This window comes from Dermacentor silvarum, chromosome 6, assembly GCF_013339745.2.
Source record: "Dermacentor silvarum isolate Dsil-2018 chromosome 6, BIME_Dsil_1.4, whole genome shotgun sequence".
In the NCBI taxonomy this organism is placed as follows: domain Eukaryota; kingdom Metazoa; phylum Arthropoda; class Arachnida; order Ixodida; family Ixodidae; genus Dermacentor; species Dermacentor silvarum.
This window is the reverse complement of record NC_051159.1, coordinates 149,492,021-149,510,176: the sequence shown is the minus strand read 5'-3', so window position 1 is coordinate 149,510,176 and position 18,156 is coordinate 149,492,021. Positions and strand designations below refer to the sequence as shown.

General features: G+C 43.4%; 1 protein-coding gene across 1 annotated transcript in view; it reads left to right on the top strand.

Annotated features, from left to right (window-relative positions):
• The window catches only part of LOC119456216 (bone morphogenetic protein receptor type-2-like), a 120,134-nt gene extending 102,185 nt beyond the window's left edge, over positions 1-17,949 (top strand). The window contains 6 exon segments of the mRNA XM_037717855.2: positions 399-546; positions 3,366-3,502; positions 4,865-4,988; positions 5,888-6,201; positions 6,711-6,954; positions 8,397-17,949. Of these exon segments, the coding sequence (XP_037573783.1) occupies positions 399-546; positions 3,366-3,502; positions 4,865-4,988; positions 5,888-6,201; positions 6,711-6,954; positions 8,397-8,980 (1,551 nt within the window). The 3' untranslated portion in view covers positions 8,981-17,949.
• Positions 17,950-18,156: the final 207 nt, after the last annotated feature.

Sequence of the window (18,156 nt, the reverse complement as noted above, 5' to 3'; positions counted from 1 at the left end):
TCCTTCCCGGCATCTGTGCCATATATTACTGTCCTTCCTCTCATTTCTGGCTGTCTGTTCCTGACCATGATGCATCATTGTTTTAATTTGTGCCAGTGTTCATTTGCACTAGACGAAACCTGATGTATTTCAAATTTCACTAACTTTGCCAGTTTATTGTTTACTGCCGAGGCACAGCTGAACCTTCTCTCCACATCTGGAAAGACTGAGTTCCTTTCTTTCTTTTAAAAGCTTGGAGGGCATAGACAGCAGACACGGCACAATTTCGTGACAGCAGTGTCTCCTGTATTCTAGAAGTGTCGCTGACCACGGTAAAGTGTTGCCACACTAGGTAGTACTGAGAGTGAAACTCCTGTGGTGTGTGATATTCAACACTGTCCTTGTTCTACCTCACCAAGGTTGGAACGCTGAGGTACATGGCGCCAGAGGTGCTCGAAGGTGCAGTCAACCTGCGGGACTGTGAATCTTCACTCAAGCAGGTGGATGTCTACGCACTTGGTCTGGTCCTCTGGGAAATAGCTACTCGCTGCTCTGACCTTTACCAAGGTAACCATAATTGATATTTTCCAGCGTCATGCATGCCATGTACGTATATACGCAATGGAATCTTGTCATCAGACATGTTTGCGAACACGTAGCATTAGACTACGCATTTCCATCCTGCTTTGTGAACTCAGGCTCACCGACTGTTGCAGACACTTAGCAGTATCGGTAAACACTTCCAGCAGCCTCGAGCAGCTGCTGCAAAAATGTTTGATGTCCCAGGAAGGTGGTGTTGAGATGTCAAGGTGACAATGCCTTGCTTCTGTGAGGAGAAAATTATGGTCATTTTTTTTTTGCAGATACAGTTGCTTCTGTAAGATTTAATGTGAAAGGCTCCGAATGCATTGGCACCTATGGATGACAGCGTTCCTAGCACAATGCGGAGCATGCTGTTGTGACACTTTGCCAGATATTGATTACCGTTGACTTCTGTTAATTCGACCCTGACGGGACCGACAAATTATTCGGAAAGACTAATTAAGAGACGCAGAAACAAACACGAAAACACACTGCTAATTTATTTGGCAGCAATTGCCCCAATTCAAACATGTCCCCGAATCAAATACACACTGACTTTTTATGGGTGCAAAGTAGAAAACCAATGTAGAAATTATATTAGAGCACTGAAACAAAGTAGAAATCGAATGGGCACCCGATATTTTGCCGAGAAAAACTTAGCATGCCTCCATTTCTGGAAATACAATAAAGACGAAATAAGCTAACTTTACCTTCAGAGAATGGAAATTTATTTACTTTATGTCCATCGTCGTAACTCTCAGACAGCACTTATCGTTGTCTACGAAGAAACCACAACATGTGCTCCGCTGTACAGTCTACAGCGCGTTTGATATTTTGCATTTATGAAACGACTCTGCAACAATTGCAAACGAGATGGTGGCCCACGCCTAGACTAACCACTTTTGCTACTTTTTCCTGTGACACATGCAATTTTACGGAATGGCAAACACGTGACTTGTTGCTGCTAGCTTAACATGTAAACTAACTTATCGTATGAATGAGCTTTCGTAATCAAATGGAAAGCGGAGTGTCGTCATGCTATGCAAGAACTCGTTCAGTGGCCACCCATGGTCGCCATCTTGTGATGGCAGTGGCGATGATGCTAGCTAGGCTGGCTCTCACGTTACGCTGTTGTCAACACTGCTACTGCGGTTTTGGATTTGGTCTCGTATCAGATTGCACCAGCCAAGAAATTTTCCAACAAACTTGCTTGGAAAAAATGGCATTCATTACAATTGGGTAATTACTGTAATAATTCATTGTGAGCTACCGTTCTCGCTTTAATATGTTTCTGGAGCAGGTCAAAAATAGGCGTTTTCAGCGAGAGATGACGTATGTTCAACACATTCACTGTACCCTAAGCGCCGCCAAGACGGATGTTGCTGCTTTCGGAATCACCGCCGTGGTCACCATTGGGTTTGAGCGCATGCATGATGGCAGCCGGAAGAAAAGAAAAGTGTACAATCACAGCATTCTACCCGTGCTAACATACAGGGCAGAAATTTGAGAATTTAACAATGAAGCTCAAGAAGAAGTTAAGGACCGCACAAAGAGCGATGGAACAAAAAATGTTAGGCCTAACGTTAAGAGACAGGAAAAGAACGGTGTGGATCAGAGAGCAAACAGGGATAGCCGATATTCTAATTGACATTAAGAGAAAAAAATTAAGCTGGGCAGGCCATGTAATGCATAGTATGGATAACCGGTGGACCATTAGAGTTACAAAATGGGTACCAACAGAAGGGAAGCGCAGTCGAGGACGGCAGAAAACTAGGTGGAGTGATGAAGTTAGGAAATTTGCAGGTGCAAGTTGGAATCGGCTAGCGTAATACGGGGGAAATTGGAGATCGCAGGGAGGGGCCTTCGTCCTGCAGTGGACATAAAAATTTGGAGAACGCTTAAACTTCGCCTTTAAGAGTGGAACGCGGTAGCATTCAAAGATCCCTGGCTGCTTATCAGGCTTCCCGGCAACTGAATTATGGTTTCTCGCATACTGAAATTACAGTCCGACGCTATCATGTCTGTAGGTTGTGGTTAAGTCGTCCTTTATGATTTTTCTGGTAGATTTTACTTTAATTTTGTTCACTAACGCCTTGTGCCACGTGGAGGGCCTGTGTGGTCGGTTTGGTTCGGGATGATTATTCCGCCAAGGTGCCCGCGCCCACGCTGACACCGACACCGGATTTTCTGTGACACGGGGCCCTTAACGCTATCACATCAATAAGACGGTGGCTGCTGCTGCTGCTGGTGCTGCTGCTGATGATGATGAAAGCCAAGTTTCAATTATTCAGTGAAGGCTAACTTCGGGATCGAAATAAGAAAAGCTTGGTCCCATAGAAATTTATGGGCACCTTCTGGGACCTTCAGTTGGAATTGAATTAACCAGAGTCGAATTAAGGGAAGTTTACTGTATATCCAATAAAGTGAATGACCAAGAATACTATCTCCATTCTCACCCCCTTCCTGAATTACGAAGCCTTCACTGACAGTAAGAGTAACCTGTTTGCTATTCTTGAAAAGTGATCTACCAACTCAGCATAACTTAATGTTTCTCTTTAGCTTCTCTTTAACCACTCACGAGTTTCAGAATGCAGCTGTCAGCTATCGGTCTATAGCATGGTATGTTGTCTGAAGCATATTCTTTGTGCTGCTTGCACTAAAGTTTCAGCAGTAGTCTTACAGGTGCTAATTAGAGGGCTTTGCAAAATGGCACGTGCCTTAATGGTAAATTAATTTTCACTCTTTTGTGCACATTTTAGGGCAATCAAATCCATTTTCTAAGAGCCATCATTCTATTGCTGCAGGAATGAGTGTGCCAGACTACAAGATGCCATTTGAGGCTGAAGTTGGGGCCTACCCTAGCACTGACCAGATGCAGGTGCTGGTTGCCAGGCACAAGGCACGGCCACTTTTTCCTGACATATGGAAGGACAGCAACCCGGTGAGTTTGACTGAGCTTAGATTGTGTTGAGCTCCTCCAGTGGCCACCTTTTGTGTCATGGCTGCTCACTGGCCAGATAACTTCTTGCATTAACTGTTTATAAAGGTCAACTGCAATGAAATCTAGAAATGTTTAAAAAGCCTTGTCTCAGATGAGGTAGATATAAAGCAGCCTCTGCGCAAAATTTTCTGTTTGAAATACGATCGGGTACATCACGAAAGGCTAGCAAAATTTTTAATACACCGAAACAGAAAAAAAAAAAAAAAAAAACGCTGCCATTATACCGCTTGCCAAAAATGATTAACAAACCAGAACGTTGAGTACCAGTGCTGCTCCTCAGTGTAATCTCAGAAATTAGGTGGCACCCGTGGTGCAGTGAAAATCTTGCAAGCAAAATGGTGAGATCCACTAACCATCAAGTACACACGTCATATGCTTAAGCGCTATTAAAAGGCTGTTAATAAGAAATTGAGAACATTAGTGGCCCTACAGCTTTGCCAAGGCTGATGCTGTAGTACATACTACTCATTTATAACTAATATGACTAAAGTGTAATTTCGGTGCAGTTGGCTTTATAAAGGGACTTGCAGCACCTTTTTACTTAATCGCAAAATGTCTTAAGTGTGCAAGTCCACTGCCTCACTGACTTCCCTGCATACGCATTTGTGAACAAAAATGATTTTGTGTCTTTGACTATAGAAATGCCCTTGACTGCCTCCAGAGCATAGCCTCCTTTGTCATATGGCTGCTATGTTGTGAACCCATAATTCTACAAACACACTGTAATGTAGAGGGGTATGACAAATTTGACAAAAGTGGTAGTGAATAGGAGGGACGTATATGTGTTCCTTTATTTCTTTCCCATGTCCCATTGGTTCTGTGCTGTTAGTCATTTACGCTTGCAGTTTCTCCGTGCAGGGCGTAATCACGCAGCATTACTTTCTTTCCTTTTGCTTGTTCTCCCTTTCACATCTAGACCAGCTGCTTGACTCACTCTGTTGCATGGTTCTCTTTCTCTGCTGCTTTGTCATTTTTTGAAGGAACCCAACCAAAGCAGCCATTTATTCTCTGAGACCTCAGTATTAAGCCTTCAATGGTGGAGGCATTCGAAAAGGTGCATTTAAAGGCAAAGAAGCAGATCAGTGATAGTGTTGGCTGTCCTCTTTGCGCAAGTGATGTTTGTGATGACGATCGTATCACAATATATGACAACTTAGTTGGGTTTTGTTTACTGCAGTTGAGAGGTGCGCTTATGGGCCTGCTTATCACTTGCTGAAGAGTATTGACTTCTTCCAATGATTCACACCCTTTCGAAAGCTTATCTGCCCTCTGTGGCTTACTCACCATGCTGCTCTTGTACAGGCTGTGCGCGCACTCAAAGAAACGATAGAAGACTGTTGGGACCATGATGCCGAAGCCCGGCTGACAGCAGTTTGTGTAGAGGAACGTCTCACTGAACTTCCTGTGTTATGGGAGAGACACAAAGGTAAGTTAAGCAAACACATCTTTGAAATGTGCCTAAATTACGGTGTCAACAATATGGTTCATATATCATTGGACAGATCAAGTTGTTGGCATTTATTTAATGACATGGTTGACCTCCATTAGCCTGACATCAGCAGTGCGAAATTGGGTAATATTATTTAGCATATAAGCTTCACTCCAGTGCTGCAAATGTCTCCTCCTTGTCGTGACCCTCTATTTTATGCAATTTTATCAGATGATATAGGATGCGTTATGAAGACTGTGTTAAAACGTTGCACCAGAGTCATTCACTGGCACTCTCATTATGGTAGCCTTTACCAATGTCCTGCAAGTTCAGTGGAAAACTTGAATTGGGCAGTATAAGACAATGTGAGGCTATTGGTCACTTAGTCTTTTCACTACCAAAAGGAATCGGCAAAATGGTGTCAGTATTGCCACCCAAGGTGCGTTTGTGTTTGTTGTAAAAGAAATCTGCTGTAGAGCAATATGACAAGCATATCTTTTCAGTAGTTCTGTGTGAGGGGCATTCTATCCTAAGATGAACAATGTTGCATTCTGGACATATTCATTCTGGGGTTTTACGTGCCAAAACCACATTCTGATTATGAGGCACGCCGTAGTTGTGGACTCCGGATATATTGCCTTAGAGGATAACTTTACCTTTTGCACGACATCACATTTAGCACTTTGCCTCACTCGAGCGACAGGCATCCTCTCAATGCACTTTAGGACTAAGTAACACTAAAATAGCACTCATTGCTCACGTGCTTCTTCTTGTCATGTCTGCCCCCACTAGTTCACTTATCCTTAATAGTATGGATAAGTGATGTGAATATGATAAGTGGTGTGGATAAGTGAATACAGTTATGCTTTATTTGGCTCATGTGCGTGCACTTGCAGCTGGCCTTAGCGTGGCAGGAGTGAGCCCAACGATCAACGCCACATGGCCTCAACAGCCACGGGGACCTCCCTTATGCCTGCTCGGAAGCGGTGGAGGCCTCTCCGTGTCTGTAGTAACGCAGAGGGACACAGAGCGCAGCGAGACCACAGCCGAGACGCTGCTGTCACCTAGCCTATCTTCGGATGGGGGCGGTGGACAGCCCAAGAACAGCATCACAAACAATGTGGTGCACCTGCCCAGTATGCCACTTCAACCGCACCAGGGCAGGAATCCGTGCCTCGAGCGGAACCTCATGATGGAGCCCGCAGAGGAGGTATATGCCCTTCAGAAAATTGATAGCAAAGTGAGAACCGAGTGAAACCTTGATATAATGAACACTGATCTAACAAATTATTGGATATAATTAAGGTATTTTTGTTTTGAATGCGACTTCATCATCTGCCAAGTAGGCGGATGCTGCTACAAGCTTTTCTCTTGAGTGCAGAGTGCCTGTCTGTCTCTCTCTCTCTCTGTGTGTGTGTGTGTGTTTGTAAGGGGAGAGAAAATTATTTCATTATTCAATTCCGATTTGATAGTCAAACCTTTTACACCGCGATTCTTCTCCAACTGCCATTTTATTAGTCAGATTTTGGTCTAACGATTTCAGTTGGAGAAGAATGGCGACGTAAAAGGTTTGAATATCAAATCAAATTTCAGTAATGAAATCCACCTTCCCGCCCTCGTGGTTCTCGCGCATGAAACTCCAGATTTTTTTCCAACAAATCTGGCACTGAGTGGCTCATAGTTTGCGTTGTTGTGCTGCACACCAATCCTCTTTCCCAGGTGGCCATCAGTGGAAACACCCTGCTCGAACAGGACACGGCTGGGAGAAGCAAGGGGCTGCCCCCTTACACCCGGCTGAATGAGATGTCCACAACACCCATCACTGCCACGGCCGAAGACAACAGCGTAGCACTAGCGCTTGGAGACCTGCTGGGGGGATCCACGCGCACCTGCCACCCAATCCCCTATGTACAAAATGCAGTGCATGTCTCCACTGTCATACCTAAGCAGCCCAACCTACCAGGTAGGTGTAATAGTCGAAATGCTGTTTGTGGCTGTATTTTTACAATGCCTGCCCGCTGGTGCCAAAAGCAAAAGTGGGGAGTGAATGGGTACTGAAGTACAGTGAAACCTCGATATAACGAAGTTGTACTTGTAGCTAAAAACTTTGTTATATCGAGAACTTCATTATATTGAGGTTTCGTTAATTCAATAGAACTAAGATGAGAATATAAAATAGTTTGTTACATCGCGAATTTCATTAAATCGAGGCAGTGGCGCACCGACGGGGGGGGGGGGGGATTTGGGGGTTGTAACCCCCCCCCTGAGGCCGAGTTAACCCACCCTTTTGCATAACCCCTATTCTTTCCTTGCGCCTTTGAGTACTACAACTGAGATTAAGAGGCGTAATCGTCTGCGAGTACGCAAAAAGCGCATTTTTTTTACAATTTCATGTGAATAAATTGAAATTAGTGCTGTTTAGATGGTATTGGCAAGCTGTCAACCCCCCCCCCCCCCTAGCAGAGATCCTGGGTGCGCTACTGAATCGAGGTTTGACTGTAAAACTCTAGATCTTTCTCTAAAACTTTACAAGAAGAAATCAACTTCTTATAGAGTAGCATGTGGAAGTGAGGAGCAGTGGCAATGTGTGGTGAAAGTTGTCCATGATCTAGCAGCGACATGGGTAAAATGCGCGGGAAGGTATCGCGGCAGCGAACCATTGGCTCCCACATGATTCAAAGTGACTGGGCTAACTCTTCATTGGACTGAATGATCAATGGTCTTATTATGATTGTCATCCTCTTGGAGAGTGCTTCAGCCAACCAGGCTGCACTACCTGAGTAGTGCAGCAGAAATGGATGACCCGGTTGAAGCGTTATGGTAAGCACTGGCCATCAGTGACAGTGACGCATTCTGTGGGACTGTGGTCTAAGATGCCATGCTTTTGTAGCTTCTGCATAAACTTTTTTTTTTTTCCAACTTTTTGGCATCAGAACATGGTATTAGAAGGTGGATGGACTGCATTTGCATAGGAGATATGGCTGTAACTATATTTCCAGTGTTGTTTAGCTTCCTTGCAAGCAATAGTTGTTTGTAAAACTCATTCAATTAACATGTTATTTGGGCATACAACATTTTGTGGCCTTAATGTGAAAACAACCACTGGTGAAACTGTCAGCAAGAAGGGGAGATAATGCAGGCAGATGCTAGGTCACGTGGACCCTTCTTAGCGAAGTCCGACAACGACGGCACAGGGTCCGCATAAACAGCTTCGCTGTAAAGGTGAACACAACCTAAGGCAACTGTTGACCCTCATTTTGCCATTGAGTAGCGTTGATTTTAAATTGAGAAAGCACATAAGCTGAAATGAAAGTTAAGCAAACTTTTTTAGCTTTCTCGCATTCCTTGTGTTACCAGAAAGTATTCTATTGGATCAAAGCTTTGAACCATAACTTCTGGGCGCAGGCAACGGGCACAAACTGCAGGCTGCTGCCAAAAAGCCTTCAGAGAGGCAGAATCACCATCCGTTTGGAAGCATATTCCGGAAAAGCAACAGCAAGGCCTCCAACAATGCCAGCAACGCCGAGAGTAGACCACAGCGGCGTGTTCTGCGAGGACTGTTTGGCCGCCGATCATGGGACAATAATAGCCAGGCAGCAACGGTGACAGTTCACAAAGGCCAAGGCGCAGCACACTCTGAATTAGTGAATGCTGGAGGCTGGGTGGACAAGCTGCCGGTCAACACAGAGGTGCAGATGATGGTGGACGGGGCCTGCCGGGTCAGGCCTGTGTCTGCAGACGCTGAGACGTCTCCGCTCCTTCAGAGCAAGGACATCAACGACAACTGCAGAGACGGTGAGGAGGAGGGCAGGCTCCCGCGACCCACCACGCTGCCTCTGCGGACGTACCTGCAGCCCAAGGGTGCCACAGCAGACTCAAACTGTGCCACCGTTCACCAACCACCGTCGCTGGTGCGGACAGGTGGCGAGCAGCAGGCTGGACCACTCGCACAACAGCAGCAACAACAGACGTGCACAAGGGAGGCCTGACAGTCTTTGTCGTAGTTGCACAACCTTGCTTCCTTGTAAAAAATCATGCATGACATTCAATTGTATTTCAACAGAAGTCTATTGAATGCAACAAAAGGTCAATAGAAATGTGACAGAATTTCTCTAACAACTTCCGCAAGGGCTCCCATTACTTGATCTGCTGACACTGTTGTACTGGCTCCTCGACCAACCCTTGGGGCTGCACCTACAATGGCAGTAATCCACTGGTTGATCGTGAGCAGCTTTTCCTTTTCTCTTGTGGTTGAGAATTCTTGTTTCTTTCCTGTTGATTTGCTGCGAGATCACATATTTGCCTGATGGACTTGATGAGGTAAATCTGTTGGGAGTCACTAGCAAAGTGCACATTCTTGCACCAAGTCAGCATAAGTTGTGAACGCACTGTAAACTTCCACATATAATACGAATGTATCACCCAAAATTTTCACGTGAAATTTGGTTCTGATATTGTATCCTGGTACCAATGTGTTTAGTGTTATAAGCGCTTTTTAGAATTATATATATTCCCTTCCTTCTTTAAAGAAAAGAACACGCTATGACACAAAACACTATTGGTCACATTGTACACAGGAAAATCTATTTCCCTTTTTTCCTTTTTGTAGCTACAAAATTTTACCTTGTGTATTATATCTGGGTCTATATTATATGCGAGTTTTTGCGGTACATTTTGAAATGCCTGGAAATTAAAGGTTGTTCTTTATCTGCTTGTGGAATTTGCCATAGAAACATGAAAAAGTTGTTGCGCCTTGAGCTGCAGGAAATAATCTGCTGGCTTTGTTGTGTTCAGTGTATACCTTTTTTTTTTTTTTTTTTTAAGCACTAGAACCAATTTTTCATATAGCACAGTTGCCTAATTTATCCTTTTATTGTTAAACTTCATGGATCCACCTGGCTTTGTTGCACTGAAGTACAATTTTTTACAGAGTTGATATCGCTTCGGCCAATTATATTTAACATTTTCCCAGGAAGAACACCGCAACCATAGTATGAACATAGTTTATGGACCATTCAGTGACTCGTAATGCACTTCAGTGTAATTTAAACTGAAAGGAAAATAACGAAATAATCTACTTTCTCTTCTCTATAACTTAGCTGGATAAGGGGCCTCATAAGCAAGCACTGCTAGTACATCAGTGATTTGCCTATGTGCACTACAGACCTGAACTCCCCCTGGAGTCACATTGAAATTTCACTCCTCAAAGAAAACAAAAAGCTTTGCTTAGTCAATTCATTATGTCAGAAGAGTGCAATGGTTTTTTCTTTTATGCGTACTTGCAATGTGACTTGCATGTACTCCAGTACAATGATCTGACCAGTGACCACTCGCTTTTGAGACTCTTAACGTTATTGATTGCTGATCTGAGGTCCATTACTTGAAGACTGCTGGAGGAAAACAGTAAATTCTTTTGTACTAGTCCTGTTCATAATACAACTTATTGGCATAGAGTTTGCTATACATGCTCATGCTGGTTTAGATTGTGTCATCAGCTCAATGAAGCAGCTTTTGCAGAGTTGTTGCTGTCCAGAAAATAGAGGGTCTTTCGGTGCATTCATTAAAAGAAGTAAATAGTAATAGTACGCTGTACAAAAGTCGAAGGACAGTGCTAGATTTGAGTCGAGTGGGATGGACAGCGTTACACCTATGGAATGAAGAATTTCTTAAATGAAGTATGCTCTGCGGTCAGCTAAACAATCCTGTGTCTCCTGCAAAGTGCTCCTCTTGCTGTTTTGAGGTTCCAGCGACTAGACTGTTTGTTAAAGCCAAACTACCCCTTGGTCTAGGGGGAAGAGGGCTACACACTTGTTTGTGTGAGCTAAAAACAAACTGCATTGCTGCTAGATGAATTAACCTGGTAGAAAACTGTCAAACGTGGGTAATATGTCTTAAATGTCATTGCCGTTTCCAAGTGCTGCCACTGTAGAGATGTAGTGTTGTTTCTAATTCTGTGCTCCAAAGGCCCTTTTAAAGGCCAACTGCAATGAAATTTTGGACGACGTAATAAACACCTAGTTTCAGATAGAGTAGATATCAAGCAGCCTCCCTGCAAACTATTATGTTTGGAATAGAAGTGGATGCGCCACGAAAACCTAGCAAAAATAGACGATCTTGATGTCGAAATTGGAAATTAAAAATTTGCCGATGGATTACAATACTCCTTAATGCGAAATTTGAGTGCAGCTCTACACGTGTTTTCATTTCGCGATACATTGGCTGGCGCACGTTGCAAACGTAGAAAGCTGTGGTGCGACTGCCCAACTTATCGGGAGATTGCGAGAGGTAGCGCATAGGTGACACGTGGGCACGATTCACAGCAGCAGCCGCAGACAGACCTCCACTCATGCAGCGTTTTGTTTCCATATATGGTACCGGTGGACGTGCTCGCCCCATGCCTTAATGTTGGCGTCATCAGTGAACAGACTATGTGCGCTACTCTAGTGCCATCTCATAGCCATCGTCGCTGCAGAGCCTGTCTTGCCTGGCACAACGCTTTTCATGCTTTCGCCATAACCTCCTCCTCCGCTTTCCGCCTCATGGTTCTGCTGCACCCTCCTCACCCGCTTTCCTCCTCGCGCTCTTTCGCGATCGCCATCTTTCATCCTTCACTGTGCTCTGCAGTCGCTCTTTCATCCTTCGCTGTGCTTGTTCGCTCAGTTATGCTGAGGGACGCCGACGCTTGCCGCAGGAATGGGTCCCTAAGAGCTGCGCTTTAAAAAACACACAAAACACCACCAAGATTGCTTTAATAGTATATAGTACTACTCATTTATAACCAATTTAGCCAAAGTGAAATTTCGTAGCAGTTGGCCTTTAAATATTTTGTGGCTGCTTTTGAATGAAACGCAAGTCATTTTGCAGCCGCACCAGCAGCACTAGCAGTGAAGCCCATATAGGGTGCATTACGGGGCCTACTCAGCCCCAGATGGTCCCTCCATCAGCCCAGCTTTCTGTTCTGCTGGGGCAATTATGTTCTTCTGGCTGCTGCTAAGCTCAGGCATGTTACCACCATCCGCAAAGAGCGCGCGTCTCCTGTAATGTCTGCAGGTCAGACAAATTTCCAGACGGTAGTGCAGTGTGTGATCATTGTGCTTCTCGCTGTGTCTACAGTTATTTTGTCCTTCCATCATCATCATCATCATAGTAGCCCACTCCTGTGTTAATCGTTTTCAAACGTGGAACACCAGACTAGCTTTCGCTGCTGATTGCTTTGGTATGCAAAACATATGTAGATGCACTAGAACGCACAAACACTGGCCATGTGGAAGAGCTATGAAGTGGGCTAGTTGGTGTGCATTCATTTTTTTCTTGCGCTAAGTACCCTCCTGTACTTAGCGCAAGAAAAAATGACTGACCGTGTGTTTCTGTTGTGTTGTGTCCTTGTTTCATCCTTGCCACATGTAGACCCTTCCCTGTAATATGTACTCATGCAAAGGGGTGTCAAAAAAAATTATTTGCATCCAGCAGCTAGCTGCAAGCAAAAGACCAGAGGTCAAAGCCACCTGGTAGGCTGAGCATAATAAAAGTGAGCTAGGCATACCTGTACAGTGGTCACATTATTTAAAAAACGGAGTAGCAAGAAAGAGCCATTAAGTCAGCATACCGAGATGCCTGGAGACATGAAGCTTCAGTGACCATTGTTTTTGCATCCGAATTCAGTGTAGATATATGCACACATTTGTACAGCTATGATAACGACCAGTGCTGCATGTGCCTAATGTGACAGTCCTGTAAGCAGCCCAATGATACGGCGTGGCATGCATTAAAAAAAATTTCTGGCATGCAAGCTGTCTGCACATTACTTTCCGAGGGCCAAAATTCAGTGTTTGAAATGAAACATTTAATTTTTGGTTTGTTGGGACCCATCCAAGCAATGTTTGTGTACAGATCTTCCTATCACCTTTATTTAACAATGAGGACAGTTTTAATTGGGATCATTTAATTGCTGCCACCTTGAGCTTTAATGTGTAAAATTTGCAACTGTACTCTGGATGCGTAGTTTTGTGATCAGCCTGGAAATACCAAAAAGAGTTTAAGGGCACATTTGCAGTCATTGTGTGAGTCAGCTTTGCAGCACCACTGCAATGAGAAAATGTTTGCATTAGTAGCACAGGATTTTGAAGGAGGTGAATAGCAACCAAATCTAAAATGGTCTGTCATGAAAACCGGTTTTGGCTACAGAGAGCGTGCAAGTCAGATGATTCCAGCAGAATTCTGAGTTTTTCTTCCCCGCTCAGGGAATCCTTGAAATTGTCACTGCATAGCAAAAAAAGTAGACTAGGAAATACCCATGATTAATCGAAAAACCCTAGAAAAGGTGACTGCACAACATTGTGAGCCAACCGTGTGAATTTTTTTTTTTTTTCTGTCCTATTTATACTTCTGCGCTGTGCGTCACCCTTAGTTTGCATACTTGAGGCCAGAAGCTTGTTTCATTTTAGGAATCTCTCTCGGTAGTTAGCACAAGCGCAGATAATGACTGTAGGCATATTCATGTGCAGACACCAACTCTCCGGGTTGGGTTGTGTGCGATATGTATACTCTTCATCATTCAGAGCAGGGAAGGTTCCTACTTTCGGCTGAAAGGAGCTATCCAAGTTGCCGGTGATCAAAAGTGATCTCTGCATCCACAGGGCACTTTCCTGGTCATGTCATCAACATTGCTATGCTGTCTGTCTTGTGCTAGTTTTAGTTTGTAAACACTCCGCAGTCAATGTTTATCACCCACACAACTCTGGAAGCAGTTCCTGGTTGGTGTTTTGGTCATGATAGCAGTGGCATCATGTTTTTCGTCATGTAAATAGTTGTATAATGCAGAAAGAAAAGCAGTGTTAAAAAAAGCCTTTGGTTCTCAAACTTCCTGAATGGATACGCAAGAGGGAACAGTTGATCTGCGACAGGAAGAAAGTCTCGAAGCTGTGATAAGTGTGCAGAGTTTTTTTTTTTTTTAAGTGAAATACCAACACCAACGAGAGATCATGTGTGGTGGAGGTGTTGTGAATGGAATGCTGTTTGTTATGCTACTTGAAAGTGGTTAGTGCTGCGTGGCACCAGCCAGAAAAGGAAGACATCTTGCCGACATACGTTGGCCACTGTGTCCTTCTTGGCACTATGTCAGTGCAACAGGGTACTGCTGTACAGAGGGCTTGCCTTATGGAAAGCGTGTGTGTGCGTATGTGTGTATAGACCAAGGGTACTGCCACAGTCATGGTTTTCGGTGAGGTTAATGTGACTTGCCTTTAGTGCAAACCAATCTTAAGTGCAGGAAACTGGCTGTGTTGCCTGTTGCTCCTTCCTGCCACTTCATTAAATGAGAGAGAGGGAGGGAGCGTTGAGTGGAGTAATGCCATCACTGCAGCAAGTTAGTGAATAAATGCCTTGAAAACGTACACTTCATGACCACTGACACATGACCTGCAAGACGCACGAATGCTCATTTTGTCACATGCTCACACCTTCTGAATGTACACCGGTGAGCAAAAGTATACGGACCAGGGATTGCGCGAGAAAGCCGATTTTTTCAACAGCCTGCGAATGAAACTTGAAATTGAGGACGGCTGTCCAAACTTGGCATTGTGAACTTTCCAGGGTACTCGTCAATTTCAGTTTATGCATGATAATTACGAAGAAATTCAGTTTTTTCGGCGACCCTGTGGTCCGTATACTTTTACTCACGGGTGTACTTTCAAGTAGCACTGTTCAAGTCAAGGGCTCTACATGGAGGGTTGGACAGGGAGAAAGAGGGATTTGGAAACATGAGTGTCTTTGTGTGTGCAGAAACATTCTTTAAGCCATGTAAAGGTTGCCGTCTGAAATCCCTTTTGACGTTGAACTGCTGTCGGTAGTTGGGATTGATGGCAATGCTTGAAGTGATTTTTGTCGGTGCTCTGTAACCTGTCACATGCTACAATTTCTTTTTTTGCATATATCTTTTTTTTTTTTTAAGCACTCATGATGTATGTGTGTTTGTAAGAAATTTGTTCTTGCCTTCGACTGGTCTTTGCTTGCTGGACAATTTTGTACTTCTGAGAGGTTGAATCATTACTGCCGATGCAATCCATTGTGGGGCATGTAGGAATGGGAAAGACATTTCAAGCATCCAAAGGTGTAAAGCTTGAGCTCTCATTATGAAATGCCATTTGTGTAAATGCATTTGTGGAACTTAGATAATGCAGGCCTGTCTGCATGAACGAATACATTTTAGAGGACTGCAAATGCAGATATGGTGAGTACCACAAATATCTGTATAACTAGAGATGGCTGGAGCTTCCTCAATATATACTGTAATACTGTAAAATCGATGCTTCTCATCTAGGGCTTTGTGTTGCCATAGGTGCTATTGCATAGAGCTGCTGAAACAACAGCTGCCTGTGAAACATATTTAATGTTACAAGTATCTGAAAAAAGCAAGAGTAAAGGATTGAATGACACATGGACGCAAGCACCAAATGCCAAGTTCTTCATTCATGCAAGTTACAAAATTTCCCATAGGCCCCATGTTTCAGAATTGGGACACAATGATTGGCCAAAGTGTGTAGGGTTTGCTGATTGTCACATCACCTGCAGGTGTCAAAACTGACTACAAATCGCCCTGCCTGCAATTATTTAGTGCAAGAACTTATAAAAATAAGAGTGGAAACAACTAGTAAGTACAACTGGTGCATAGATGTCTATCTGCCTTCTCTTACAAAGATTTTGAACTTGGCACTTGCATCTTTTCCATGCTCTCATCTGTCCCACATAGTTTCCGATAGCCATGTATGAGCAACTTAACATTGCCCAATGTTTTATTTTATTTAGAGAGCAAGACCCAGATCTAAAGCTAGGGTAATCTATCGTGCATTTTGACGTAAAAATGTTGAAAAGCTGACCACCATTGCATGTCTTCTTGTCTTTCCTGTTGCTACAAACTCTGTGCAGTGAAACCAACAAGGAAAGGAGCAAGCTGAGATGTTTTTCAAATCAGCTTCGTGTTTGGGAACAGAGTGGGTGAAATTAATTAGATGCCTTGTTGTGATCCTGGTTCACTTATTGTTGGCTTACTCGCACATCTCATTCACTTCATAATTGTGCTACAATGAAACTTGCGGATTAAATTGTTCTGTTCTGGCGTGAACATTAAAAAAAGTTATTGGGAAAAAATTACCATGTAGAGAAAAGTGATCAGCATGAAAAGTTTCCTTTAAAGGAGTACTGACATCACATTTTCAAATTGTCACATTTCTGCACGAAGTTAAGGTTCAAGCCCTCTAAACCTTAGAAAGATATATACTAGCAAGCATCATAGCACCTCACATAGTTTACTAATACACCGATTTCTAGAAAGGAATTCCGGTTTTGCTACACAGGAGGTGGATTTGTCATGACGTCATTATGCATTGGCTCACTTCATTCCAGCGATCTCTACAGTTGCCACAGCTATGTTTATTTTTTACGAGCAACATCATGTTTCCTAGCTTTATTGACGTCAGTCAATAAAGCTAGGAATCTACATGACATCAGCAAATATAGCTCTGTGTCACGACGTCACAGTAATGTTGATGATGCTAGGTCTGGCATTTCGAGACCAGCCTTTATATAAAATTAAGATACCCTGCATTTCCCCAACTTTTATACTCGCTATATGTCACCTTTCTATGTGCGAGAAGCATGTGGTTGGGTTTACGTAACTTCGAAAGTATCTGCCAGTGTTCCTTTGAACGATTCTTGAGCTGTTGTATGCGCATTGCGAGTAGACGTTGGCCCCTCTAGCCTACTTCCGCAGATGCTTTGCAAGATATGCTAGAGGGAGCTTTAGCTTTCATTAGATACTTTGGCTTTGCGAATGAATATTGTTCTGCAAGCAATTCAATTACTTCAAATTGACAAGGTCTGCAGCATGTACAAAGTGGTTGAAAATGTACGGCTTGCTGTTAAAATGAGGTTACCAATCAGGCAGTGCCTGAAAAAAATTGACTTTCATTGCATCAGTAACCAACAGTACCTTTCCACCAAAATTTTAAAAATTGTTCCAAGTCTTGTTGTGTTACGAGCACGGCACAGTGTAGCAGTGTGCGCAGCAGTTGCTCACAAAAAATAGGAGGGAAGCCATAGCACAAGTTCTTGCACTTGCATTTGTGATGATCATATGTGTTCAGGGCAACGCCGAGTGTTAGTGAGTGTAGCTTCCAAGCAAACACTACAACTGAGTGTGCCTACTTGTTGTAGCACCAAGTTGCCATGGTGGCCGTGGTCCACGAGTGTGTGCCGGGGGGCTTTCATGTTTTTGAGTGGCAGTGCGTTGAAGAATGGAATGTTTCTAGTTTTGTGCGAGCTCCATAGACTAGACCAAAATGATAAGGGAGGGAAAGAATGGAGGAGTCATTTTTATGAAGCAAATGTAGATAGGAGAGTGAGCAAGAGAATAAAAAAAGAAACAATCAAGTGTGTGTGTATGCTTGCAAAATGTGATGGCATTGTTTGTTGATGAGAGAGAGAGGAGGTTGACGTGTTGTTGTTTGTACGCTGTCTTGGAGACACATTCAGAGGAGAGAGTTTATGTATGAGCGGCAAGTTTTTCCAGTTGTCTGACATCTTTCTGTAAACATTTCTATTTTTTTTTCCCCATTTCTTATGTCTGTGACAGCAACATTTTCTTTATCAATTTGAACATGCAGCATGTATCAGTTTGCCTTGTATTGCAACTTTGATGTTTTTAGCAACTGTGTTTGCTACCGACAGCACATGAATGTTTGCCGATCCATTCTGTGAGCACCAAACATTGATAAAGTGGCCATTTGAATACTTGCTATTGAAAAAAAAACGGGCTTATTTGAAACGTTAGAGTGCATCTTTTCTTTCCTATTTTTTAGGAGCCCCTCGAGTAAATCAACTTCAGATTAGTTTTTATTTATTTGTTGCTTCCTGTCAAAGTTAAGACATGCTGGTGCTGCATTTTTGATCAATAAATTTTTTTTGCATGTTTGAATGTGCGTACACTCATTTTTTACTGACCCGCCATGGTGGCTAAGGCTGCCGAGTACGTGGTCTCGAGTGCGATTCCTGAACCTAGTTTTATTTATTATTTATTTATTAGTTACCTGCATCGCCCCCGTAGGGCATTACAGCAGGGAGGTTACAGACCTAACTAAATACATGAACAAATAATTACATCTTGGCTGCA